The 27,734-nt window shown below is 56.6% G+C and overlaps 2 protein-coding genes and 1 long non-coding RNA gene across 3 annotated transcripts; 2 read left to right on the top strand and 1 right to left on the bottom strand.

Annotated features, from left to right (window-relative positions):
- Positions 1-292: 292 nt before the first annotated feature.
- LOC118529808 (uncharacterized) lies at positions 293-3,318 on the top strand. The gene is made up of 3 exons (XR_004914314.2): positions 293-428; positions 791-936; positions 2,960-3,318. It is a non-coding gene; the product is annotated as an uncharacterized LOC118529808 (long non-coding RNA).
- A 165-nt stretch (positions 3,319-3,483) lies between these two features.
- TMEM151B (transmembrane protein 151B) lies at positions 3,484-11,654 on the top strand. Its single transcript, XM_036082754.2, has 3 exons — positions 3,484-3,663; positions 5,850-6,290; positions 7,495-11,654. The coding sequence occupies exons 1-3, from the start codon at positions 3,538-3,540 to the stop codon at positions 8,620-8,622; spliced, it is 1,695 nt and encodes a 564-aa protein (XP_035938647.1). The 5' UTR covers positions 3,484-3,537; the 3' UTR covers positions 8,623-11,654.
- Positions 11,655-12,333: 679 nt separating this feature from the next.
- Positions 12,334-19,543, bottom strand: DRC5 (dynein regulatory complex subunit 5). The gene is made up of 4 exons (XM_036082755.2): positions 19,190-19,543; positions 17,624-18,192; positions 15,126-15,575; positions 12,334-12,583 (listed from the first exon to the last, which is right to left on the bottom strand). The coding sequence occupies exons 1-4, from the start codon at positions 19,464-19,466 to the stop codon at positions 12,374-12,376; spliced, it is 1,506 nt and encodes a 501-aa protein (XP_035938648.1). The 5' UTR covers positions 19,467-19,543; the 3' UTR covers positions 12,334-12,373.
- Positions 19,544-27,734: the final 8,191 nt, after the last annotated feature.

The raw sequence follows: 27,734 nt of genomic DNA, 5'->3' as shown, positions 1-27,734 counted from the left end.
GGGTGCGGTGGGGGCACACAGCGGGGTGGACTACCCAGTGGAGTGAGGGGAAGGGAAGAGGGCTGGGGAGAAGAGAGGTACCTAGTGTGTGTGCTTGGAGGGGTGAGTCAAGAGAGAAGAGTGGTGGGCAGATGGGAGGAGATGCCCCACTGCTCTTCATCCCTGTGGAGAACCAGAGTGGAGAGGATGTGTTGAGCATGAGGCAGTGAGAAGCCACGAGGGGAAAGCCCAAGGAAATTGAGGCATCTCCTTCCCTTGAGGTCAGTGTGATTTCAGATGTTCGCAACTTCCTCCCCTGACATGTTCCTCTCTCATCTTCAAAGGCTAGAGCAAAAATACAGTCAGGAACTCCAGACCCACACTACATGGGCTCAGATCTGGCACTATCACATCCCCATCTTAAAGTTGGGAAGCTGCAACCCAGAGACGTGAGTTGAACTGCCCAAGATCAAACCAGTCAGGAAGGACAGGGCCAGGTTCTCCTGTCCCTAATCCAAAACTTTGAAAAACATTTTCTTTTTATTTATTTATATTTATTTATTTGTTTATTTATTTATTTATTTATTTTTAAAGGTTTTATTTGACAGAGAGAAAGACAACCAGAGAGGGAACAAAGGCAGGGGGAGTGGGAGAGGGAGAAGCAGGCTTCCCGGGGAGCAGGGAGCCTGATGTGGGGCTCGATCCCAGGACCCTGGGATCATGACCTGAGCCGAAGGCAGACGCTTAACGACTGAGCCACCCAGGCGCCCCTGAAAAACATTTTCAATGAAACTTTGTTTCCTTTATGAAGGTCTAAGGAGTTGGGGCGTCTGAACCCACCGCAAGGACACAAGAACTCAGGAGTATGCAGTGACCACCCTTTCCTTCAGACAGAGGCTGAATTTAAGGAAAAACCTATCCCAACTCAATCCTGCGTCTCGCTCGGAACCCCAACAGGTGTGTAGCAGCCCCTTTTCTGGCCACATGAGGTCAGCATTGAGTCACTCGCTGCTTCCAGACCCTGCCTGCACTCTGACAGGAAGCCCTTCTGGGGATACTTCAGAACGGGGAGAGGGACCATACAGTGCCATTTGGAAGGGTGACCTGGGGACTCTGACTCGGGCCTCAGCATGGTCAGGGCCCTGACTTTGCTTCCTCGGCCCCTCCAGTCCTCTTCTCTCTCCGCTGTTTTCTTCTGGTTCCCTTTGTAGTACCCCCACTCCCAGCTTCCACCCACCCCAGCCAGGCTCTTCTTCAGGAAACAGGCCCTGTTGCCATGGTGACCAGCTGGTCAGCTGGCTCCTTCCTCGCCCCCTCCCTTCACCCCTCTTTCCCCTGAGCTTCCAAGGAAGGGTGATGTGTGTGAATGGAGAAGGGGGGGGGGGTTGTCAGGGGTCCTTTATCTCTTGGGAGCTCTGGGATTGGCCAAAAGGAGTTGGGCCAGCTCTCCTCCAAAGCCCCCCTGAGGTGGAGACAGGCAGGCAGTAAGCGTGGGGAACAGGAGCAAGATTACAACAACTAAATGGGGAGTGTGATCCTCCTATCTGGGTTAGGAAACGGCAGGGCTAGGAACTCTGCACTCTGTCTGCAGTGAGGACTGAACTAGGTGGAACCGGCTGAGACCAGAAGAGGGGTTGGAGTTAGATGTGAGGCAGGGCTTCCCACAAAATATGGGTGGGAGACACTGGAGTTAGCCACCAAGTGAGATTCCTCCTCTGCCATGAGAAAGGGGGCGAGGCCTGCCTCTTCAGGACCACACCCCTCCTCTGTTCGGGTCTGGAGGACAGAATGACTGACCCGTGGAGGATCATGCGGGCTGGATGGTTCTGAAGCAGGAGGCAGCCAGTCGGCCACCTTCACTTTGCCTGGAAAGAGGAGAATAGGAAAATGGAGGCAGGACCAGGAGTGGGTGTGTGGGGGGGGCGGGGTGGGCCAGAGGCTGTGGCTACTCTGCCTCAGGTGAGAATCCCAGCAGATTGGTGCGCTCGTCCTCCGTCCCAAAGACTAGATTCTCCAAAACTTTGCCTTAAGCTAACTTCCTACCCACAAATATCCCCATGGCCTTTGGAATGGGAAAGATCTGGATTCTAGGACTAGCTTTGTGAATACTAGCAGGTGACCTTTAGTAAATCATTCACACTCCCTATACCTTGGTTCCTTGTGGGTAAATGGGGGACCAGTTACTATATGTCAAAGACTCTAATGTAGCACAGGGCACACAGTAGGATTCCACAGTGTGTACACACAGATTGAATATGCATAGCCTTTATACTATTTTATCATAATGATTGCCCCCTCCCCATTAGACTTTGTGCTCTTAGAATATTGTATGTTTCATTTCTGAACAGGGTACACAGAAGGTAGCCAATGCCTGTTTATTGAATGGATGCATCCAGGAATGAATGAATGCATGTCAGTTTTCTTTCTGCCGGTCCCAGGCAGTACAGGGAGAAGCAGTGTGGGTGGATGGCAGGAAGGGGTGGGCTACTTGCAGTCACTCAGCCTGGCCTGGGGTCTATGATTTTGCCTCCTACACCCACAGAAGAAGGGCAGAGGCTTAGAGACTGTCCAGGCAACTTCTTCAAGGCACAGATGAGGAAACTAAGGCTTAAAGAGGGGGAGGCACTTGCCCAAGGTCACACAACCCCTTAATGGCAGAGCCAGGATTAAGAATTGGAACTTAGGTTTCCTGATCTCCAGCCTAGGGCAATGCACACGCTTCATTGCTTCTTTGGGACTGTTTCTTTAGGGAAGGAAAATGGCTCTGTGAAGCCCCATTCCAATGTCCTCCCCTCTGCCCTCTGTTAGTCCTTTCTCACATCTAGCTCCAATCCTTTCCCTTTCACCCGATTCCATCTCTGTTCACTTGGGTCTGGCCTCTGAAGGCTGGCTCCCGCCTTAACCGTTACCACCCAACTGGGAATAAGGATCTTCCCTAGGGTTCCAAGGCTCAATTTCCTTTCCCCACCCTCGGCCCCAGGAACTTGCGGGAACCAACGACGGGGAGGGATGTTGGTTGAACCGCTGGTGCCCCCTCCACCGAGAAGGGACGGAAGGAGTTGCTGCACAGATCTTCCCGGGATGGGGGGTGGTGGTGCGGTGAGCAAGGCTGGGAGTGGGGAAGGGGTGCGGGGAGCCCCTGTTGCTTCTCCTCTTTGGGGGGTGGCTATTAGGTAGGCTTGAGGAAGGCGGAGTTTGGGGGGCCGGGGGCGGGGCTCCTGCGCTGGGAGGAAGGGGGGGGCGCGCTGGCTCCAGCTCGGCTCAGACAAAAGGCGGCGGCGGGAGCGGGCGGGAGGCGGAGCGGCGCCGCGAGGGCCTCAAGGTGACACCCGCCCCCGGCCCCGGCCCCCCCGGCCCGGCCCCCCAGCCCGCCTCCCCACCCCCCAGCCCCTAGCCCCCTACCCCCGGTGCCCTTTCCAGGCCCCCTCCCCCCGGCGGGGGGTGGGGAGCAGCGAGGGCCCCGCCCCCTCCCGCCCCCTCCCCAGGGCCCGCGCAGGATGCCCTCGGCCCCCGGCAGCCCCCCGGGAAGCCCTGAGCTCGACGCACCCCCTCTACGCCATGTCCCCCCCTGGCTCGGCCGCGGGAGAGAGCGCCGGCGGCGGCGGCGGAGGTGGCGGCCCCGGGGTCCCGGAGGAGCCCACGGCGGCGGCGGCAGCGGCGGACGAGGGCCCCGCCCGAGAGGAGGTGAGAACAGGCGGCGCCCCTTCCCCGGGCGCGGCCGCAGCCTGGCCCCCCATCCCCCGCCGCGCGCGGCCCCCGCCGGTTCCGCCGCAGCGCGGCCGGCGCCCCGCACCCCGAGTCGGCCGCCGCAGCCGCAGTCCCGCGCCGATGCCCCCGCCGGCGGCCGGAGCTGTCCGCGGTGGCGGGGAAGGGGCTGCGCCGGGGGCGGGGCTCGGGGGGGGGTCCTGGGCAGGGGGAGGGGCCTAGGGGCGGAGCCTCGCGGACCCCGGGCGGATGGGGTGGGGACAGTGGCAGGAATCCTGTTTGGCGGAGGGGATGCTATCTTGAAGGCCAGGAAGGGCGACTTGTAGGGGCTACAGAGGCAGGAGAGTACCATGGGGAAATGGGGGTGGTACCTGAGCTGTGGTCCTAAGAAGGTCAAATGTGTACAGAGGCGATTCCCCCTGGGGTCACTGGGAGTGTGTGAGTGCACCTCTCTCCCCCAATGTCCATGAAGCTCCCCCACTCCCAGGGGGGCCCTGAGCCCAGGAATCCTTCAGAGTGTTGGAAATAAGCATATCCCTAATTGGGGGCCCTACTCTTCAGTCCTCTGAACCTGGAAACAAAGAGACTGAGGAAGGTACCAGTAGCACTGCTCCCCTCCCCCCATCTCCCAAGCACACTCGTGCACACACATACACACTGCACTAGGGCAGAAGCACATGGGCAGGGACAGACCTGCAGGTAGAGACCCTTTCAGATCTGCTGTCAATGGGACACGTGCACACTCAGGTGGGCCCACGGAGGTGCACATCTACACACCCCCCAAGGACAAGGCTCCCGGGAAGGCACATGTACCCTCATCTTGTTTGTATATGCTGTGTGCTATTGCCTAGCCCACCTACCCAACCACACTTCCAGATCTTTCCTCGCATTTCACACCAGGTCCAGGGCCTACTGTCTGTGACTGTGCCCTTCCTTTCTACCCTTTTCTCCCTTCCCGTGGCTAGACTCCAGGTCAGGCCTGGGGAACTGGAGGAAATCAGGATCTCAGTGGGGGGAGGTGTGTGTTGGGGGGGGTTCCTAAAGCTAGACAGCGGGGAGGAGGAGTGGGAAAGCACAGCCCACCACCAGAAATCTAACTCAATTCTCATCTATTAAGTGGCTGCTGGGCGCCAGCACCATGGTGGGCACCCAGGATGCAGAGAATGAGACCCTGCCCTCAGGAGCACCCACTCTAGACGTGTAAACAACTTACTGGGGTGACCGTGGGATGGAGTGGGCCAAGTGCTTTAACAGGCCCCCAGAGAGCCCCAAGAATCATTTTGACAAATGACTGGACTGCAAACGTCTTCCTCCCTACCCCACTAACGTGGTCCCACAGCCCCGCTCCCCAACCACTTGTCTCTGCCCTTCTGGATGTCTCCTCCTGGACTGCCTTCTACTCAGAGATGTCAGTCCTCTTCTTCTCATCTTAGAACAGGGGAAGGATGTTAGGGTCCAGGAAGGAGACTTACAGGGGGCCTGGGGGTCAGACTGTGGGGAGAGTCAGAGCTTGGGGTTTCCTGGGCACCCCCCCACCCCTCCAAAGGAGGTATGAGACTAATTGTCTGTGAGGGAGGTGGATGGGTCAAAGAGGACTGGCTCCTCTAGAACCCAGGACTCAAAGAATCAGGAAGATGTGAGGGTCCCACCTGTTAAGTGGGAAGGTGATGTCAGTGGGTCCCTCCCCACTTTCCTGGAACACCTGGAAGGAGTCCTGGCTGGGGACCTGCCTTCGCTGATGCCTATCTGTCCTCCCTTGTCTTCCCCATCCACACCTCCTGTTTCATGGCCATCTTTATGTCTGTCTTTGGACTCTGTTTCTCTGGGTGCCATCCTATCCATCTGTGTCTTCTCTGCCACCCGGGGCCTCCTCCCTCCGTCTCTGGCTCTGATCCCTCTCTGCCTTTTGGGGTGTCTGTCTCTCTCCACACTTCCCTGTATTGGTGTTCTGTTTTCTTCTCCTGTCCCCATGCCTCACTCTGGGTCATTTCTGCATTTATCTTTGGTCCTCGGCTCCCATCTCGGTCTTAACCTCTTCTCTCCATGACCCTGTCTGCCTGTCATCTCTGATGCTGGCTTCCACCCCTCCATCCATCTCTGTGCCGGGTTCTGCCACTCTGTCTCACTCCCAATCATCTCGGACCTTCCCCCGCCCATGTGAGCAGCAGCGTCCCATCCAGCCCTCTTTCACCAAGTCCCTCTGCCGTGAGTCCCACTGGAAGTGCCTGCTACTCTCGCTGCTCATGTACGGCTGTCTGGGGGCCGTGGCCTGGTGCCACGTAACCACGGTGACCCGCCTCACCTTCAGCAGCGCCTACCAGGGCAACAGCCTCATGTACCACGACAGCCCCTGCTCCAACGGCTATGTCTACATCCCCCTGGCCTTCCTGCTCATGCTGTACGCCGTCTACCTGGTGGAGTGTTGGCACTGCCAAGCCCGCCATGAGCTGCAGCACCGTGTTGATGTGAGCAGCGTGCGGGAGCGCGTGGGCCGCATGCAGCAGGCCACGCCCTGTATCTGGTGGAAGGCCATCAGCTACCACTATGTCCGCCGCACCCGCCAGGTCACCCGATACCGCAATGGAGACGCCTACACCACCACCCAGGTGAGGGGCTGGAGGGGGGGGGGCACTGGGACCCTGACTGATTGCCCCCAGGGGGAGGAACTCAGGCAGCAGTGAGCTCTTGTGGACCCTGAAACAGGAGGGCAGTACCAACCATAGTAATGACAGCAAACACGTAGCAGCCAGGCCCTGCCCGACATACATCATAAATACCAAATCATTTCTTTAATCCTCATAACAACCCTATGAGTTAGGTAACTACTATCCACATTTTACAGATGAGGAAACTGAGGCCTGGAGAGGTTAAGTACCCTGCCCAAAGTCAAACAGCTAGTACGTGGTGGAGCTGGGATTTGAACCCAGGCAGTCTGGCCCCAGGGTCTGTCAGGATCTCAGCTTAGTGCTTAATGGTCGGAGATGGCTTCACACGCACTCTCTCACAGCACGCTCTCACCCGTTCAGTGAGGTGGCTGCTCCCAGGTCCTTTTCCACAGGTAAGGAATCCTAAGCTCAATGACTTGCCCAAGGTCTGCAGCTTCTAAGTGGTAGTGCTAGACTCAAACCCAGGGCCCTGGATCCCAAGTCCAAGGCTCCCAGAGGTGGGAGTCTGCTGGCAAAGAGGTGGAGGTAGGCACGGGAGGCCCCATGCAGAGGTGGGGGTGGGGGCGGGGGCTAATTAGCGTTTCCTGGACCCGCCAGGAGAAGGCATTATTAGAGCCCTGGAAGAAGAGGAGATTTTCTCAGTGGAGAGTGATCTCTGTCTCAGTGCTGGGATGGGTAAACAGAAGCCTGGGGCCTGTGACAATCATGGAGGGGGCTGGGTGAGAGCTAAGGTGGGAACAGGGAGACCAGAGACAGAGACCGGTCGACAGGGCCCTCCGTGGCCCATCTGGGAACACACTTGTAAAAGGGAAGAAGGGGCAGCGTGGGACTTGGGAGACGGGGCAAAAAGGTCGGGCAAGCCCGACGGGCAGTTCAGGGCCAGCGCCTGACCCCCTGATGAAGCAGGGCTTAATTAAAATTAGCGTGCACCCGGGTAGGTCCGACTTCCAGCCCATCCTCCTCTCTAATGGATGCCTCTGAGGGCCTGCGTTGCTCTGTAAAGCAGATGTTAAGATCCTACCCGGCTCCAAGCGGGCCCTAAAGCGGGGCAGGCTTAGGGTTTGAGCGGGCAGCAAGAGCGGCGATGGGGCGGACGAGGGTGAGCCGACAGAAGCGACTCCCGCCGCCCTCCCCGGCGCCGCAGGTCTACCATGAGCGCGTCAACACGCACGTGGCGGAGGCCGAGTTCGACTACGCGCGCTGCGGCGTCCGCGACGTGTCCAAGGCGCTGGTGGGGCTGGAGGGGGCGCCGGCCACGCGCCTGCGCTTCACCAAGTGCTTCAGCTTCGCCAGCGTGGAGGCCGAGAACGCCTACCTGTGCCAGCGCGCGCGCTTCTTCGCCGAGAACGAGGGCCTGGACGACTACATGGAGGCGCGCGAGGGCATGCACCTCAAGAACGTGGACTTCCGCGAGTTCATGGTGGCCTTCCCGGACCCGGCCCGGCCGCCGTGGTACGCCTGCTCGTCGGCCTTCTGGGCCGCGGCGCTGCTCACGCTGTCGTGGCCGCTGCGCGTGCTGGCCGAGTACCGCACGGCCTACGCGCACTACCACGTGGAGAAGCTCTTCGGCCTGGAGGGCCCGGGCTCGGCGAGCAGCGCGGGCGGCGGCCTGAGCCCCAGCGACGAGCTGCTGCCCCCGCTGACGCACCGCCTGCCGCGGGTCAACACGGTGGACAGCACGGAGCTCGAGTGGCACATCCGCTCCAACCAGCAGCTGGTGCCCAGCTACTCGGAGGCGGTGCTCATGGACCTGGCGGGGCTGGGGGCGCGCTGCGCGGGGGCGGCGGGCGGCGGCTACGCGCCCGCGTGCCGCTACGGCGGGGTGGGCGGCCCGGGCGCGGCGGGCGTGGCCCCGTACCGGCGCAGCTGCGAGCACTGCCAGCGCGCCGTCAGCAGCTCGTCCATCTTCTCGCGCAGCGCGCTCAGCATCTGCGCCAGCCCGCGGGCCGGCCCGGGGCCCGGCGGCGGCCCGGGCTGCGGGGGCAGCCGCTTCTCGCTCGGCCGCCTCTACGGCTCCCGACGCAGCTGCCTGTGGCGCAGCCGGAGCGGGAGCGTCAACGAGGCGAGCTGCCCCACCGAGCAGACGCGCCTGTCGAGCCAGGCCAGCATGGGGGACGACGAGGACGACGACGAGGAGGAGGCCGGGCCGCCGCCGCCCTACCACGACGCCCTCTACTTCCCGGTCCTCATCGTGCACCGGCAAGAGGGGTGTCTGGGCCACAGCCACCGGCCGCTGCACCGCCACGGCTCCTGCGTAGAGACCTCACTGTGACCTCCGGCCCCCCCCCCGCTGCCCCCCCGGCAGGCCCACCGTCCTCCCTCCTGCCCCTCGTCGGACCGTGCCCCTGGCGTGTAGTGGGGGGAGTCGTGATGGTGACTGAGGCTGTGCTGGGCACGGCGCGGGGAGCAGGGAGGCGAGGGTGCGCGGGACGGACCCCGATGGGGTTCGGATCCCCCCGCCTTTCCTGTACATAAAGAGACCGACGGGTGGGAGGGGATGGGCGGCTCCGGGGAACCCCGCCCGGACACGGTCGGCTCTTCCAGCCCCGCCCCTCGGTTCCTAGGGGGACACCGCCCCTTCCTCCACGCACACTCGCACACTCGAGATTTCCCGTTCAGCCTTTCAATGAATCTTCTGACTGTTAGCGGCGACTGTGCTGTGGCACCGCGTGGGGCCCGTCGCAAGGGCGAGGCCTTCGCTGTGCAGCTGGGGAGGTCTAGAGGCCGGAGGGGGCTTTCCTTCCTTCGCTGCCTGGCCCCACCAGGGCCTCTCTCTACGGAGGGGGCGGTGGTTTGGTGAACAGCAGGGCTGACTTCCAACCTGCTAGTGGATTCAGTGGGTCTGAGGCCGGATGTCAGCCCCGATGCTCCATCTCAAAACCGTGCAAATGTTGCTCTCCTCTTCTTGGCGCTGGCCCCAAAACATCGGGGTTTCCTTTTTGCCGCTCCGTTCACTGCTGTTTATTTTGCTGGGTCCCTGGAGTATGGGTCCTGGAGGGACTGTGCTCACACCGCTCGCGTCACTCTCCTCCCTTCCCTCTTGCCCTCTGGCCCTGAAGAGCAGTTGCCCAGGGAGGAGGGAGGCAAAATGTGGAGGGTATGTACCTCAGTCCTGTCTCTAAACTCTGCAGCCTCCTGACCTGGGTTCTGGGAGGGCTCTCCCTTCAGAGGGGGTGAGATAACCGCCCCCCCATACCCCCCCGCCGCGTGTTCATTAAAGCTGGTCAAGGTGAATGCCTGGGTGGGAAGAGTGGGAGACAGACCCGGGTGACAAAGGGGAACTCTCCTAGCAGGTGGGAGTGGGCAGTGGAGGGAGATGGAAAGGACCTCCAAAGGTGGGGGTGTCTGGGGCAATCCTTGCCTTCCCCAGACTCGTGGGGGGTGGTGTGAAGAGCTGTTGTCCCCACACATTACTTCTGCAGGGCTGAGGATGTCCTCACGAGCCCCGACTGGAGAAATACTCAATTCCACTGGCAGGGTCAGAGGCAGAAATTCTCTAAATCTTGCCTGACCCCATCTGTCCTCCTCTATCCCATGAGCTGAAGCCCTGCAGCGTGCCCCGGGGTCTTCAAAAGGGCGCCTTGCCACCACCCAAGGGCGCTGGTCCCACGTCCTGTTCTAAAGCTCTGACACGGCCTTTTCTCCCCCCCCACTCCCACCCTGATGTGCTTCAGTGTGCATGTCTATGTACAACCCCCTGCCCTCCCAGCTCCCCTGGCTAAAGTTTTCCCAGCAGACTCAGTGCCCAGGGAGTGAGCTCATATTTCAAGCTGGAGAGGATAACCCTTGGGCCGCCAACATCGCTCACCCCTGATGCTCCTCACTGCCTGAGCCATATGAGCTCCTCCTTCCCCTCCTCCAGCCTCCTTTCCCATCTTCCTCCAGCCTCCTCTCCCATCTCCCTCCAGCCTCCTCTCCCATCTCCCTCCAGCCTCCTCTCCCATCTCCCTCCAGCCTCCTCTCCCACCTTCCTCCAGCCTCGCCAGGCCTACACCTGCCAAGGGCATGACGGTCACCTATGCAACATCTCTGGCGCCCCGTCCCCCTTCCGTGGGGGACTTGGGAGGTACAGATTGTGGGGACACCACGGCCCATGGTCCGTCAGGGTTGAGCTTTCCTGTGGAGATGGCTGAGTGGGAAGGCAGAGGAGGCGGGAGAAGGGGAGGCTTGGGCAGGAGGGAATAGCTGCCCACTAGGTTTCCGTGGGCCTGGGCAGCCATGGCCACCTGCCTGTCAGCACTGAGCCTGCCTGGACCCCGAGTCTGTGCTCCTAGGGGCCCTGGTGGTTGGAGCACCCCTCTTTCCTCGGAGGGGACATCTGTGAGGTCCAGGTGGTGAGCCGTGGCCGCAGGCCCCAGTTCTTGGCCAGCTGGCACCGGGATGTCCTGCCCTTGTATGGAGGCAGCCTGGCTACTTCCCAGCTCCAAGGAGGGAGGGACTCAGCTCCTTCTCCCTCAGGCCCATTCCTGAGACCGAGCCTGAGCTAGGAGGAGGGGACAGGGGACCCCCTACTATTATTTTTGCCTGTATTGACCATTTCTGCCTAGGTCTTCTTACACAGACAGCCTCACCTTCCACACACGCGCAGACTTAGAGAGAAAGCGATTCTTTGGTCTATTTTCTTGGTAGCTTTATTGATTGCCAGGGAAAATGAAAACCAGAAAATTAATCTCTAAAATTAAACTTTACACTGAATGTTCTTGTTTCTCTAATTAGAACTTCTGCTAGCAGCTGTGACTACGTACACACACACACACTCACTCACACACACCCTCACATCTACATGTTTGCACTCCCGAACTGTCAGAGGGTGTCAGGCACAGACAGACTCTAGCTTGCCCAGACAGGCACACAAGTGCAGTCACTCCCAAGCCCCCTTTGGTGCTCGGCGTGGCGCCTGCTTGTTGGAAGGAGTCCCTGGAGAGCAGGCACCCCTAGGAGGTGGCTGCAGCCCATGACCCATCCTTTGGAAAGACCACGGGTCTGGAGGCTCTGGACTCCTCAGCGGGGTGGGGGAGGATGGGAGATGGGGCTCAGCCTGGACCTATTAGGTCCTCTTGTGGCCCTGGGCGTTGATGTGACCCCTGCGGGCAGCCACAGAGTGATGGGGACTCTCGGAGGGCACCTGGAAGGCTCCCTGTGTGCTGAGGACAAGGGCTTGTGGGGGTGGGCTGGGCCTGGCTGGGGAGAAGACAGGTCTCTGTCAATTGGGTGCATCACACTGTGGCCTTTCTGTCGTGGATTTCCAAGCGCAAAGATTGTACAAATCAAATGTGGATAATAAAGTTGCGGATGACTCACTGACTTCCCTCCCCTGTGTGGCACCTCCCCCATGCTCTCCTCCTCCCAGCAGAAGCTCCCCGGTGGGGGCAGTGGGTCTGAGTCCCTTCTGTCACCTCTGTTTCCCCCTTCCCAGGTTGTGTGTGTGTGGGGGGGGGGGGGATGAGAATTAGGGGACGGAATGGCCTGTAGAATGGGATCACTTTAGCAGAGTCAAGTAATAGCGAGGTAGCATCAGCAGGGGTGAGGGTGAAAGAGCCGGGCAAAGCTCTGCAGTAGCCAGAGGAGAGAGAGACTGAGGGTGTGTGTGTGCCCTGCAGGCACGCACATGTTTGAAGGTCAAAAAGTCCAGGACCTGTTCAGTAGAGAGGACAATGGTTGGGAGGCAGGGGTCAGGGAGATGGATGGCCTTCATGGGGTAGTCTGGGGAGGCTTTCAGAATCTTCTCTGCCTTCCCTAATCCTGGAAGAAGTCGGTCATTTCAGGGGGTATGGTAATATCCTCTTCCGGAGTACAGGGGACGGGTCCCACCTCATACCCCTTTTCTCCCCCATCCCAGTCCCCTCCCCGTCTTTATCCGCATCACCCTTGATCACTGACCCCGAGGATATCCGTGGTCTCTCCCACTCTCCTCCCTCTAGACCAGCGTGGCACTCTACAGCAGGCATGAGCGAGCATGAAATGAGGGATGGGGCTAGGGCAGTGACCCAGGTCCCGTCACTGCCCCAGCCCTGTCCCCCACCTTATCGTGCAGGGTTCTCAGGGCCCTTGGCGACGATTGGTGACATGAAGTGGCCGGGATTCAAGGTCCGCTGGCGGGCAGCTTCCCGGTTGGCACAGAGGGCCTGGCCAATGAGGTACTCGCTCTCCTGGGCCACATCTGACAGGCGCAAGTCAAACTCCAGGAGGGTCTTGTTGTCCAACATGCCTTCCAGGAGCTGCTTCCCGCCGTCCTGGAAGAGGAGTACAAGGGAAGGGGCCATTTCATATCACTACCCGGGATTGCACACACGTGTGCGTGTGCACACACATACACACGTTTATACAAAGATGTGACTAGAACGGGCAAAACAACGGTTAGCCTCTTCGTGAGGCACACTAATGTGTTCTATGCTATCCTATCCTATTCCATTCTATTCTATAAGAAAAATGGTGCTCAAGACTTACTAAAGGGATTTTCAATGCTCATGGTTTGAAAAACATGGTTCTGTGACAGTGATGGTAACTCCCCTCCTCCGATTCAGCCATGGGCGTGTGAGACAGATCTGGCTAATGACATCTGAGGACATTCTGACATTCTGAGAAGAGTCTCCTCACTCTGAAAAGAGAACAAGAGAGGGGGTGCTCTCCCTTTTTCTGCTTCTGAGCTTGGCCCTGTGTGAGGTGTAGCAGCCATCTTGGGACCGTGAGAGAAGCTCCTGAGAGGATCTGGCCATGTGGCTGGGTGGGCAGAGCAGATGGCAGCACCGAGCCAGCGAATTTACCGACTCCAGAGGCCCCCTACCCTGGGGCTTCTGATTATGGGACATAATGAACATTCCTCTTGTTTAAGCTGTTTCCTGGTTCAGGTTTCCGTTACTTATAGCCAAAAGCACCCCGAGTGGAGACAGTGTATGTGTGTCTGAGCAAGACTGTTCTCTTGGGAGAGGGTGCAAGGCCCCGCCTGGAGGACATGGAGGGTCCTCCTCACTAGTCCTCACGGCTCCAACCCCTTCTGGGCTGGGTGGGCCACGCTTGATGTGAAACACTCTTATGTGAGAGACAGAATGGTCGTGTTCTATGGCTGTGACCCAAGAGTGTGTCGCAAAGCCAGTTCAATGGGTTGCAGATGCATTTTTTTTTAAAGATTTTATTTATTTATTTGACAGAGAGAGAGAGTGAGAGCAGGAACACAAGCAGGTGGAGTGGGAGAGGGAGAAGCAGGCTTCCCGCCAAGCAGGGAGCCCGACGCGGGGCTCGATCCCAGGACCCTGGGATTATGACCTGAGCCGAAGGCAGACGCTTAATGACTGAGCCACCCAGGCGCCCCTGCAGATGCATTTTTAAAAAAATGAAGTAGAATAGAATATAAAGGAAAATATCAGCATGTATCACAAGCAGTAAAAGTATATTTCAATGATACTATATTGATGTATATGTTTACTAGGTGTTCATGTAAATTGCATTTCTTATTCTGAGACTTGGTCAAGAAAATGAGAGACATCATCTATCAGAAAGGACCCAGGTGGTGCGCCTGGGTGGCTCAGTGGGTTAAGCGTCTGACTCTTGTTTTCTGCTCAGGTCATGATGTCAGGCTCCAGAGATCCAGCCCTGCATCAGGCTCCGCGTGCTCAGCGGGGAGTCTGCTTGAGATTCTCTCTCTCCCTCGCCTTCTGACCCTTGCGCACACACTCTCTCTCTCAAATAAATAAAAAAGATTTTATTTATTTGAGAGAGAGCAAGGCGTGTGCACGAGCAGGGGGGAGGGGCAGAGACAGAGGGAGAAGCAGGCTCCCCGCTGAGAAGGGAGCCCGATATGGAGCTTGATCCCAGGACCCTGGGATCATGACCTGAGCTGAAGGCAGACACTTAACTGACTGAGCCATCCAGGCGCCCCAAATAAATAAATCTGGTTTTCAACCAGTCCTGAGTTTGAATCACAGCTCTGCCACTCTCTACTGACTGGATGCTCTTGGGCAATTCACTAGCCTCTCTGAGACTCAATTTTCCATCTGTAAAGTGGGGTTAAGAATACACACTCTAGGGGTGCCTGGGTGACTTAGTCGGTTGTGTCCAATTCTTGATTTCAGCTCAGGTCACGATCTCAGGGTCATGAGTTTGAGCCCTGTGTCAGGTTCTTGGCTCAGCCGGGAGTCTGCTTGAGAGTCTCTCTTTCTCCCTCTCCCTCTGCCCCTCCCCCATCTCTCTCTCTTTCTCTCTCTCTCTCTCTCAAGTAAATAAATAAATCTTAAGAAAAGGAAAGAAAGAATTCACGTTCTACTAGGGGCACCTGGTTGGCTCAGTTGGTAGAGCATGCAACATTTTATCTTAGGGTTGTGAGTTCGAGCCCCATGTTTGGTGTAGAGATTACTTAAAAATAAAATCTTCAAAAAAAAAAAAAAAAAGGAATACACATTCTACTAGATAACTGTGAGGAATAAAGGAACACTGAAGGATATCAGTGCATAGCATAGGATATAACCCTGAATAACAGTAACAGCTAGCGATACTGAGGTCCTAGCCAGTGCATGTAATGTTAACTTCTTTACAAGTACAACTCATTTCATCCTCCCAGTAACAACTAGTATCTACTTAGAAGTGGATACTATTATGATCCCCATTCTACAGATGAGGACATGGAGACCCAAAAAGGTTAAGTAATTTAACCAAGTGCAAAATGGCAGAGCTGGGATTGGAACCAGGTAAAGTCTGTGCTCTTAACAATTACCCTGGAAGCACCCGAAGGCAGCTGGATTCCATGCCCACCTCCCCAAGGCCCCAGAAGGTAGAGCTTACCAGCCCGATGTGGTTGCAGGACAGGTTGATGCTGGTGAGCGTGGTGTTGACGGAGAGCACCTGGGAGAGGAGCGTGGCGGTGGGCTCAGACAGCTCGTTGCCACCGAGGTGCAGTGTTGTGAGGCACTTGTTGGTCTGCAAGGCGTGGGCAAGTGCCTGGCCGCCCTCATCCTCAATGCAGTTGAGGCGCAGGTTGAGGGAAATGAGGTTGGTGTTGTGTGCTAGGGCGTGAGCCAGAGACTGGGCACCAGGTGCCCGCACCTGGTTGTTGGCCAGGTTGAGCACACGCAAGTGGCTGTGGCTCAGCAGCTTGGCTGCGGCACGTGCGCCCCGGTCCGCGATGAGGTTGTGTGACAGGTCCAGCTCCTCAAGGGCTGGGTGATCCAGGAGGCTGCGAATTAGGATGCGTGCCTTGTCGTCGTCCACCTTGCTTCGGGTCAGCCTGAAGATCTGTGGGCAGGTAGAGGGTATGCAGCAGCCCGCAGCCAGGGAGAATCTGCCTGCCTGCCTACCTACCTTCTGCAGGGAGAGGAGGCGGCTGCAGGGAGGCCTGAGGTTCTGCTCACCTGCTGTTGGCCACCTGACTGGCCCTTGGGCAGAGCAGAACTGCCCCACATGGTAGATCGGTGCCGAACTGGTGGCAGGCAGTAGAAGGAAAGCCTAGCATTTATCGAGAAATTACTGCATGCTGGGCATGCTGCTAGAGGGTATCATAACCATTATCTCTAACCCTCAGCATCCCAGGCACTTTACAGATAGAAAAGGAAGGCTTAGGGTGGATGGGTCATTTGTCCAGGGTCACACAGTGATCAAACCCCAGAGGCAGGTTTGAATGCAGGTCTGTTTGATGCCCCAGCCCCTCGCTGTGCCCTCTTCAGCTGGCCAAGATCCACATGGCGAGGAGAGGAACTCTTGGAAGGAGATGCCAGGGTAAGAACCAGGGTGAGAGATGGGAAATGGAAGGATGGAGAGAAAAGATGAAAGAATGGGGTAGGACTAGCGTGGGGGAATACTGGAGATGGGAGCCCTAACCCTCCCCCTTCTCACCAGCTCCTTCCACTCCTCCCTCTTCCTTGAGGCCTCTCCATCCTCTTCCCATCCTTCAGTCCCCTGCTTTCTTTACGTCCCTCTTGGCCAACTTAGAGCCTCTTGTCCCTCTTGTCATTTCATTGCACCTATCTAGCAAAGCTCCAATCCTGGATCAAGCCCACTCTCTGTTTTCTGCATATCTGTGCCCAAGCAACTGACATGATGGAAAAATGTCACATGACAGGACTGGTTGGTATCGCTGGAACCACCAATAGACCCTCAATGCTGTGTGCCAATTCAGCCCTGTTTCTCTGGACAACATACTCCCTCCTCCTCTGAAACAATGACTTCAACCTTCTTCAGCCTCCTCAAACTTCAGGGGGCCACCCTACAGCCTCCTTTCAGCAGTCAAGTCTCCCCCTGCCTCCCGGCCATTGAATGAGAACCCTTCACTTTCCTAATACCAAACAGCAACCCATGCTACCCACCACACCCACTCTCTCCTCTGCCCAGAGCCAACTGTCCCACCTCAGTCCTCAATTCTACCTCTCCTGCCTTCTCAGGAACCTTCCCTGGTCAATGAACCTGTGCCTTTCTCCTGGACTCGGCCGCTTTCTTGCTATTGGATGGAGCTTTACATTGGTTTTAAACACATGCAAATATCTTTTTAAGAAAACCCAAACCCTTCATCTATTACTGATCTCCCCTTCGCCCCCTTCACAGCCAAGTTCTTGAAAAAGCTGATCACAGCCATCCTGTTTCCTCACTTCCCACTCTTTCCATAAACCACTTGAATCTGGTCCCTGTTTCTGGCACTCCACTGACAGTTCCAGCTCTGTGACCTCCGAGTTTGCTAAATTCGTCCTCAGCATCACCACCCCCCATTGCTGCCTGCCCCTTTTCTTGAAACGCACCCCTCCCTTGGCCCTGTGACTCAGGGCCATGTCCCCCTTTTCCTCTTTCTCTGACTTTTTGGCAGGCTTTCCCTCTCCCAACCAGAATATTTGGGACATACTTCACCCAAAAAATTACTCATTGTGTATTTGAGTTTCAAATTTAACTGGATGTCTTGTATTTTTATTTGCTGAATCTAGCAAGCCTATCCTAGTTGTAATTTCACATTTACATGATTGCTGATGAGTGCCTTTTATCCCACCAGACTGTTCGCTCCAGAGGGCACAAATGGTTTAATTTTGCTCCTTATTGAATCTTCAGCACCTAGGATAGGGCCTGGAGCGCAGATGATCCTCGGACGAATAAATGGCTCGTGAACTGGGAAGGCAGTGCCTTGTTCATCTCTGCACCCCCAGAATCCAGCTTGGCGCAAGGTGCATTAAGGGACACTTGGTCAGTGAGTGAGAAGGAAACGGGAGGGAGAAGATGGGGATGGAGGAGGAGGAAGAGGAGGGGAGAGGGAATCCGAGAGGCGCTGAGGATGGGAGGTGGGGGAAGGCTGGGCCCTCGGGTACCTTGAGGGTGTGGCATGCCTTGATGGTGGCCGCCAGGGAGTGGCAGTCCCGGTAGGTGAAGAGGAAGAGGTTCCCCTCGAAGTTCATGCCGCAGTCCTTGACCCCGTACACCAGGTCTAGCTCCTCCAGGTGGCTCAGGCCAGCCACCAGGTCGCGCAGTTGGTAGTGGTCAGTGGCGGGCTCCTCCGTCTCCCCCTCGCTGCCCGAGTCGGACAGCTCCCCGGGGCGGGGTGGGGCGGGCAGCTGCACGGGCGGGAGGAGCTGATCCACGCACAGCCTGCGCACGTAGCTCCGGCACAGCGGCAGCAGGTCGAGGAGCACGGCGGGGTCCGTGGTGCCTGGGATGAAGTGCTTTATCAGGGTCTCCAGGTGCCGCTCGAAGAACAGGCGCTTCCAGCTGCCGCCATGCCTGGCCACGTGGCACACGGGCCAGCGCTGCATGCAGCAGCGGCGCCAGTAGCTCTCGTCGTTGATCAGGTTGGCGGTCACAGCCAGCGGCAGCTCGGGTGACAAGTGGCTCAGCACCTTCTGCTGGTGCTCTGGAAGCAGCTGCTTCAGGATAGGGTTGTCTTTGGGAACAGGAAGGAAAGCAGGAGTCACAGTGTGGGGGGGCCCCATGGGGTGGTGCCCCGTGCCGGGCCTGCCTAGGGGCACTGACGAAATGGAAGACCCTCCCCGGCCCTCAGGGAGCCCCAGTCCGAGAGGGGGGACAGCCTTTACTCCCAGGGATGCTCAGGCTGAGACAGGCTTTGGGGTGTTCCCTGCCTGAAGGTGGACAGCTTAGTATCTGGTTTCCGGGAGCTCCCAGTCTGAGCAAGAATCTCAGGTCTAGCCTTCGATTATCACTTGGTCTGATGCAGGACATAATCCTGAGTTCAGAGATTCCCAAATGATTTGATTCATTCATCTCAAAACAAGAAAATGTTTGAGCACCTCCTGTGCACCAGGCACTGTTCTAAGTGCCATGGATATAAGAGTGAGCAAGACAGAGGAAGCCACTCCCTCTTAGAGAGGAGGCAGACAACAAATCAGTCAGGTGAGAATATTGTAGGTCGGGTGGCAGTAGGTACTGTACATAAAATGACGATCCTGTCTTCAGAGCACCCTGCCTGGTAGGAGAGGTTGGTAACTCATCTTTGAAAAGGATGACCATTTACAGAGCACAGAGTACAGAACAAACCAAGAGCCTATACACACTGTGGAAGGCTCCAAGAGAGTGGAGGATGGTCCACCAGGGAGGGCTTACTGGAGGAGGTGTTCAGTAAACACGGTTTGGGCTGGGTTTGGCTGGAGAGAGTGGGAAAGGTGAGGAGAGGCCATAGGCACGCAGGGCACAGTGTGGGTGGGAACCTGGTGGGGCCTGGAAGTGGGGGCAGTGGGAGAAACCATTCTGGCCCCAAGGGGGAAGGGCAGTGTTGAGCAGGGATGAGGACACAGTGCGGAAGCGCCGGGGCTGTGCCAGGACCCAGCCTCTGAGGCCTCGCTGAGGCTCGCCTCTGGGCAAATCCCACCCATCCTGCCCCATTCCTGGCCTTTCCCTCCTGCCCAGGGCAGGGACAGACTCACTCTGGAAGTTCTTGACGATGTGCTGAATGCAGAGCTCTGTGAGGAGGGGCACGATGGCCAGTGACCACTCCGGATCCTCAGCTATGATCCTGCGCATCCGACGTACTTTGGTCCCAGAATTCCAGCCCTTGGACTTGCTGGGGGGTGGGATGATTGAGGGCCTTGAGGGCTGGGGGCCTGTGCTCGAAGTTTGGCCTGCAGTGAAGAACCTTTCCTGCGTGGAGATTGAGGATCGGCTCGGTGCCGACAGTGTCGATGTTGCTAGGGTTTCCTGCATGCTGTGGACTGGCAGCCTAGGGGCAGGGAGCCCCTTGGTGATGGCCTTGTGACGATGAGTCTCTCACACTGGCAGGTCCTTGATGCCCTGGAGGGAGACGAGGGGTGGAGGTCTTAACTTTGGAGTGGGCATTTAGCAAGAGAGGTAGCACAGAGTGGTTCTTAAGGGTCCATCTCTGGAGTAGAGCTGATCCAGGTATAGATCCCATTGGCTAGCTGTGTGGCCTTGGGCAAGTTATTGAATCTCTTATAGTTTCATATGCCTCCTCTGTGAAATGAGGATGGCAGTCACCTATAAGAGGAACGGGAGACGTGAATAAAATAATGCATCCAAAGAGGCACAGTATACTGTGACACATGCAACTATAGCAAGAAGCAGGCCCACATTTTGGATAATAATAGCTACACAGCAATGATAAGTAATTGATATATGTTGGACACTTATTTATTTACTTACTTTAAAAGAAAAGGTTTATTTATTTATTTGAGAGAGACAGGGAGAGCGTGCAAGCATGAGCAGGGGAGGGGCAGGGGGGGAGAGAGAATTTCAAGCAGACCCCCCACTGAGCATGGAGCTTGCCGTGGGGCTCAATCCCATGACCCTGAAATCATGACCTGAGCTGGAACCAAGAGTAGGATGCTCAACCGACTGTGCCACCCAGGCACCCCTGGACACATTTTTTTAAAAAGTTCTTTATGCATATTAACTCATTTAATCCTCACAAAAGCCTTTTTGAGATAGGCACTCATATTTTCCCCATTTTTCTGATGTGAGCCTGAAACACAGGTTAATTGACTTGCCCCACATCACACGGCTTATAAATAACAAGGATGGATTTAAATTCAGTCTATCAAGTTCATACCTTTTTTTTTTTTTTTTTTAGATTTTAAATAATCTCTACACCCAACATGGGCCTCGAACTCACAACCCCCAGATCAAGAGTTGCATGCTCTACCCACTGAGCCAGCCAGGCGCCCCTCAAGTTCATACTCTTAACCCTACATTGTACTGCCTCTCTGAGGGTGAGGTGTGGGGGTGTGTATTGCCAAAAGACGGAGGTATAATAAAGAACCATTTAGTTCAAAACAGCTCCCGGGGTTAAGTATTTTACAGAACAGCAACTGCCTAACCAGGAGGATGGAGTTGAGAACAGCACTGCCAAATAGAAATGCAATACCTGTCAAAATGCAAGCCACATATACTGTTTAAAATTTTCTAGCATCCACATTAAAACAAAATAAAGAGAAATGGGTGAAATTAATTTTATGTTTAACCCAGTATGTCCACAATATTATCATTGAAATATGTAATCAATATAAAAATTAATGAGATATTTTATATACACTTTTTCATACTAAGCCTTCGAAATCGGATGGCTCAATAGTCACGTGTATCTAACGGCCTCTGTTTTGGATAGTGTAGGCTGAGATGAAGATGGGGGGAGGGGACCAGACCCATGCTCTGTCCAGGGTGCCGGCACCTTCCCTCTTGCCCTCTGAGAGCTCTGGCTCCGCTCCTCCCCGCCCCCCCCCATCTCCCTATCCAGTCTTCCTAGTTCTCCCAGCCTCCCGACATTCCAGACGGCAGCGGGAAGGCGTGGGAGGTGAAAAGGCAGCTAAATCTGGGGCTGGAGACAGGAGACAGAGGATGTATCTGGGGCTGGGGACCCTCCTCCGCGTTTGTCCATTCGTGCCTCCCTGCTGCAGGTGCCCCCGCCCTGAGGCTGCAGGCTGAAACGGGGCCGCTCCGCGTGCAGCTCCTCCTGCCGGCAGTTTCCCCTCGGATTTGCTCCCTGACTCGTGCACTGTGTAGTGCCCGGTGGGAAGGAACACTCTGAACCAGCGAAGGTGTCCTTGGCAGATGGAGGGGACCAGATGGTACTCCCCAGTCCACCAGGCATCTCAAGGAGGAAGAGCCTGGCTGTGTGTGTGGGGAGGTGGGGGGCAGAGAGAAAGAGACAGGGTGGGGGGGCATGAGGCAGTGTAGGGAAGACATCTATGTATTTGTGACACCCTTATGCAAATCAAATGCAAATTCACAAACCGATTGTGTCCAGATTTGTGGAAGAACCAGCTGGTGCATTTGACTAATAGCCCCTCAGAGGGTGTGGCTGGGAGGGGATGCTTCTTAGAGGTGCCAGATGACTTTGCATTTCTGGCTTTGCCAGTGATTTTCTTTTTTTTTTTTTTTTTTTTTTTTTTTTTTTAAAGATTTTATTTATTTATTTGACAGAGAGAGACACAGCGAGAGAGGGAATACAAGCAGGGGGAGTGGGAGAGGGAGAAGCAGGCTTCCCGCGGAGCAGGGAGCCCGATGCGGGGCTCGATCCCAGGACCCTGGGATCATGACCTGAGCCGAAGGCAGACGCTTAACGACTGAGCCACCCAGGCGCCCCTGCCAGTGATTTTCTATGTGACCTTGGCCAATTTACTTAACCTATCTGAGTTTCAGTTTCGATATCTTCCTTCTGCAGGCGGCTATGGAAATTCCTCTGAGATAATGTCTGAAATGAGTACTGGGGGTGGGGGGGTGTGGAGGATGGGGGACAGGGGTCTTGGGCTGGGGAGAGAATACCTCGGAGCCCTACCTCTGAGTGCTGACCTGAGATGGTATCCTTGAGTGAGGCGCTTCCCTATCTCCAGGGGAGAGGCGGAGGGCAAGGTGGCTTTGGTGGTGTTTGGGGCTGGATTAGGATGGAGGGGCCTGGCAGTCTGGGCACCAGGAGGAAAGAGACAACAGGCCGGCCCTGTTCCTCCCAGCTCTGTCTCTGGGGTCTTGGGGCTCCCACCAAAAGTTCCCTCCAGAGTTCTGGCTGAAAACATTCCGGCATTCCCTTTGGGCCCAGATGTATCCCAAGACACACTGTGGGCCACACCCAAGGGAGCAGGACCCAGCTTGGCGGGGGGAGCCCCAGGTTTCTGGCTGGTGTTACCCTGGAGCCGAGTGACTCTCCAGATATTTCTCACAATGCTGCCCAGCCTCACCATCCAGGTAGGCCCTTCCCTCTCCTTCGTCCTGGGAGGCCTCGTGTTGGGGACACCCCACCTGGGGGCAGGCAGGCCGCCCCCTGGAACCGGGCGGCCGTTGCTGGTTCTACTGTCTAGCGCTTCATTGTCTTAGGACCCGACAACTCTTCCTGAGGTCTGCTCTTCATCTTTCTTGCTGCTGGTTAGAGCTGTGGCCCCCTCTGGGCATGACCCTGCAGGACCCACCCCAGGGTGGGCTCCGGGGTCCTGAGCCCCCTCCTCAGAAAGAGGAGGCAGATGCGCTCCAGGTACATGGCGGGTATCAAAAAGAGTCCCTATCGTCCTTCAGGGCTTACAGAAACCTCCATACCACGGGGTCTGATGCCATTTGTAAGGTTAAAGCGTGAAACCATTAACCTCATAATAAGGTCAGAGTTGACAGTTTTCACTTTCGCCATCACCTATATAACCCAACCCCACCCACTTCCCCTCTGATAACTATCGTTTGTTAACTAACTGGAATTAAAAAAAAAAAAAAAAGATGCTATAAAGCATGGTCCCTCCCTGCCCAGGCGGTTCACCTGACCCCGGCCCTTTATCAGACCCCTGTACCGCTGTCCCTTCGGTGATCTGATTGATCACCCTCCACCCACACCCACCCTAGACTGTGAGCAACTTGAGGTGCAGGGGCTGTTTCTGACTCCTTTTTCTCCCTAATCCCGGGCCCATGCCAGCTCTCCTTTACAGGAAGTAGCTGGTGTTCGGAGCTGCCCCGCCCCCTTCCGAGAACGGACTCTGGCCAATAGGAGTGTCCCATACTGGTCAGGGTGACCGGCTCAGGGCTGATGCGAGCCAATCAGGGCCTTTCTTGGGCTTTGTTGGAGCAGCCGCAGAGCTGGAGGTAGACACAAGGACGGATGTCCTTGAAGGATGCTCATCTCCTGCTGCGGGAGGCTGTTTCCCTTCACATGGAGCCCTGTCTGCCGCAGGAGGGAATGAAGCCTGGGGGAGACCAACAGAAATGAGAGGTGGACAGAGAGCACCCGGTACCTTTGGTCCCCAGTCTGACGCCCCGAGGCCCCCGAGAACTGCCTGGCTCCTCGGCAGTTCCTCTGGTTCTGAGAGCTGCTTGGCAGCCTTCTAATAGGTCCCTTTTGCGGAAACTGAGTTGGGTTTCTGCCCCTTTGTGACCAAAGGGCCCTGACCATTTGGGCAGGCTCACAGTTTGGTGAATGGAATTATGGAAAAAATCCTAAATCAGTAGATGAAATAGTTCAATGGGGTGGCTGAGAAGGGCCAGAGGCCTGGCATCTCACTCGGGGGCCTCTTCCTCTCCAGGCCGCCCTGGGCCTCCAGCTTCCCCTCTCATCTCTCCCGCTGGAGGACAGATCAGCAACCTGACCTACTCAGCATGTAGCAGTTAACAAGCTCCTTTCAGAGCTTTGGGGTCCTTCGGGTCTTACAGCCACTCTGCAGGGGAGGCAGGGCAGGCTTCTCAGCCCCATTCTAGGGATGGAGAAATGACTGGTCCTCGGACAGCTAGGAGGGCTGGGCCCAGGGCCTGAGGGCAGTCACCTCCCCCTCCCCACAGTACACTGCTCTTCCCCAGGCACTGCCCACAATTTTCCACCCTCCGCCAGGAAAGAAGGCACATCCCTGCTCCCTGGGAAGCTGGGGGGCCTATCTTTATGCAACGAGAACCTGTCAGGGAAGGCCTCTCCAGGCCGAGAGAGCAATCAGACATTGGCTCCCCGCTATGGAAATTTCAGGCCCCTAACATATATATATCTCCCTTCTTATCGGTCATCCACAGCTGAGTGTGAATGAATTTCAGATTCAACAAGCCAAGTTAGGAAGGGGGCAAGGAAAACACACCACTGAATGTGGAGGGCCCACAAGTCAGGGGCCCTGTGATAACTCCCCCAACTTCCCGGGGTGGCCTCAGTCTGGCCCAAGCATCACCAGTCTGCAGCTGAGGGCACTATCTTCCCCGGAAGCCTGAGGCATGGATAGGAATCCATTAGCCAGGGGCCCAGGGGCACCCCGACAGCTCCCAAGGGCCCAAGGAGGACAGCCCCAGAAATGGCAGCCACCTTCCTTTTTTGGAGCTTTGTCTCCCTAGGGAACCTATGGGGCAGACAGAGAATCCCAGAGTTTGAAGACTGGAAGCATGTTGAAGACCCTGATCCTTCTCTGGGGCAGGAATCTTTTCTGACATTCCAGAGAGAAGGTCAGGGCCATGGGGAGTGACTGCCTTTTGTGCCCCCACCTGGTGTCCCTAAGGGCACAAGTTACCCTAGGATGGGGAAAGTGGGGACATGTCCTGTGACCTTTTGCCTCCTGGCACCTGTTTCATGGGCCTGTTGGGCTTCACATGCTGTGTCTCCACCATCAACCCTAACCCAACACAGGACCACAGTCCCTGTAGAAAGGCCAGTCCTCCCCCCCAACCAGGTCCCCACTCTGTGTCCGTAGGACCGGGGTCCAGGGTCCTGAAATCACGTTCAGGCCCTAACTCAAAGGGTTAGGTGTTAAAGTCCGCTCTCTATGTGCCCGAGCACAGGTAATATAAAGGGACAACATGCCCTAGTTCGGCCAGCTTGTCTTCATTTTTGATGGCTTGTGTCTGCTGGACAAGTGTTCTGGGAACCAGATCCTTGCTTATATAACAGCTATGATTTATTGAGGGTTAGGCTGTCAAAGCCTTTGCAGCTGGCTAAGGACTCAGGAAATACACTGCCTGAGGGCCAATCTACACTCTGCCCCAGAGCATCTGTGAGACCTTGGGCAAGTCATTTCACCCCACTAAGCCTCCATTTATTTATCTGTAAAATGGGGATGGAAATGAATAGTACCTACTTCCAAAGATTATCCGTGCTGATGTGTGTGAGACGTTTCATGTAGTGCTGGGCCCAGAGCCAGCATTCAAAATATGTGATAGATATTATGATGAGATGTTACAGGCCTCACCTACATACGTTTATTAAATCTGCAAATTTATTATTGAGGGCTATCACTGCTATTATGACACTATTATCCCCATTGCACAAACGAGGAAACAGGCTTAGAAAGCCTAACTAACTTGCTAAGTAAGCATCACATAGCTAGTAAGTGGGAAAGCTAAGGTTTGAGCTGATATCCGTCCATTACTTCCGTGCACAAAAGCATAGGCAAATAATGAGCTGTTGGGGTTGCTTCCTAAATTGTCCAGACTTGGTTGTTCACAGCACTTTTCCAGTGGGCCTCCCACTTTCTCCAGCTCATGAGCTCTCGCCATCTCCAGGTAACCCTTTTGATGCTGGCCTAAACAGCTCAGGCTCCCTCAGTCCCTAAATCACTGCCCAGCACGGGGTCCTTCCACAGAATTGGGCCATCACCTGTATCCTTCAGCCCGAGGCCTCCTGGGGACCCGAGAACATCCTGCAGAGCTGCGCTCTCCTGGCCCATGGCTCGCATTGGGCCCTTGATGTTCCTCACAGACCTGGGATTCAGTGCCTGAATCTAGCACATTCCCTCCTCTTGGACGTCTCAGACTTCTCAAGTCCCCAGTTAAATCTAACCACTGTGGGCAGAGGCTTCTCCCTCTGCCTGAATGGGAAAGTTGAAGAGGCTGGGGGAGCACACTCTCCCCTTCCTGCTCATCACATCTCTGGCCCTCATCCCCTCCCCCCCCCCCCCCCCCCCCCCCCCCCCCGCCTTCCTCTGAGCTGAGGAGCCAAAGCACCTCTGTGCCCCTGGGCACCACCCTCGGGGCTGGCTCAGCTAGATGGGTTCCACCCTCCACCCACTTCTCCCACTGTGCTTCCCCTACCTTCTCAGCCAGCTTCTCCTTCACCTTAGGATCCCCAAGGAGAACTCTCCCTGCGCATGTCCTCAGGGGCCCCGGGCATTTGTCTGACTTCCCCTGATCTCTTTCATGCCCCTATCAGACCCTAGCTCGGCTCATATCACTCCCAAATTCCCATTCGGGAACTTCCCAGTTTGTGAAATCACACAAGAGGGACAACAAAGTTCTCCGACAGAGCCCGGCCCAGCTTGCTTGGTGATTGGCCCCAGTGAGACAGCAGCAAACTTAATCACACCCCTGGGCCTGGCCCTCCTCCCAACTCCTGACCACTTTGCTCTGTTGTCTTTAAAAGGACTCCAGAGTATTCGCTCCCCACCCCTCACTCCAGCCTTGGGCTCAGACACCCAGCAGGGAAGCTCAGCTCCAAAGGCCAGCGAGTCTCTCCCCCAACCTGCCTGGGGTGCAGAGGCCCTTGCTGTGCCTTGGTAACCAAGGGAAACCAGCCGTACTGTGGGAGGGAGGGTGGAAGGGAGGTCCCGAAGCTTCTGGACCTGCAGGAAGGACTGCAGCCCGCAGGAGCTGGGCATGGGAGTCAGCCTTTCTGAGAAGCCTGAGGCTCCGGGTCTCAGGACAGCTCTGACCTACCCATGCCCCACTTTCCCCTTTCTCCTTCTCACGGTGCCCCCCCACCCCCACCCCAGCACCCCTTTACTCGCAGACCCTAAGCCTCTGGGCCAGTATGCAGACAGTGACCGTAGCTAGGGGAGAAGGCAAGAGTCCCGCCTCAAATGGGTGGGCGTGGGGGGCCTCCTGTGGGGACAGGCCGGCCCGGAGCCAAGGAGCCAAGCCAGACTCAGCCGGGCGGGAGTGGGGGGCAGGGGGAGTTAGGGAGACCCGGGGTGGAGCGTCCTCTCTTCCGGGGCTCACCTCACCCACTCTAGGTGCCGGAGCGCTCACCTTCCTGCAGGCCCCCGCGCGGCCTCGCCGGTCGTTATGGACGCCCCGCGTCGCCAGGGGGCGGGGCCGAGGGCCGGTGCGCATGTGCGCGAGTACACCCGCGTGTGCACCGGAGCTCCGCGGCGTGCGGCGGTGTGGGGGATCAGGAACTCTGCGGTGGTGGGGGGGCGGGGGCGTGCTCTCTGGTTCTGAGGGACATGTTTAGGAATAGATGGGCTTTTCCGGGGGGAAGGTGAGGAGTGGGAGCCAGGGCAGGGCTCCTGGACTGGAGTGCTGTTCCTTCTTGGTACCTTTGTGTGGAAACGGGGGGTGTAGGGTGACGAGTGGAAAGACGGTCCAGGAAAAGCATCGGCAGTTTCTTCTGGAAGATGAGGAGATGGACGGGCACCTGCAGGGGTTACTGGAACTCCTCTGAGGTCTGCTGTTGACCCGGGGCCTTGCAGGAGAGCTGTGGGGTGCAGCATCCGTGCAGAGTGGCACCTTCCACCTTTCTCCAGGATGTAAACAAGGCTGATGTCAGGCACCAGGCAGGAAGGTTCCAGGTTTTCACAGCGCTCC

The sequence above is a fragment of the Halichoerus grypus genome, chromosome 9 (assembly GCF_964656455.1).
Source record: "Halichoerus grypus chromosome 9, mHalGry1.hap1.1, whole genome shotgun sequence".
Classification (NCBI taxonomy): Eukaryota; Metazoa; Chordata; class Mammalia; order Carnivora; family Phocidae; genus Halichoerus; species Halichoerus grypus.
The sequence above is the reverse complement of the archived record's forward strand: the minus strand, read 5'-3'. Positions and strand labels throughout refer to the sequence as shown.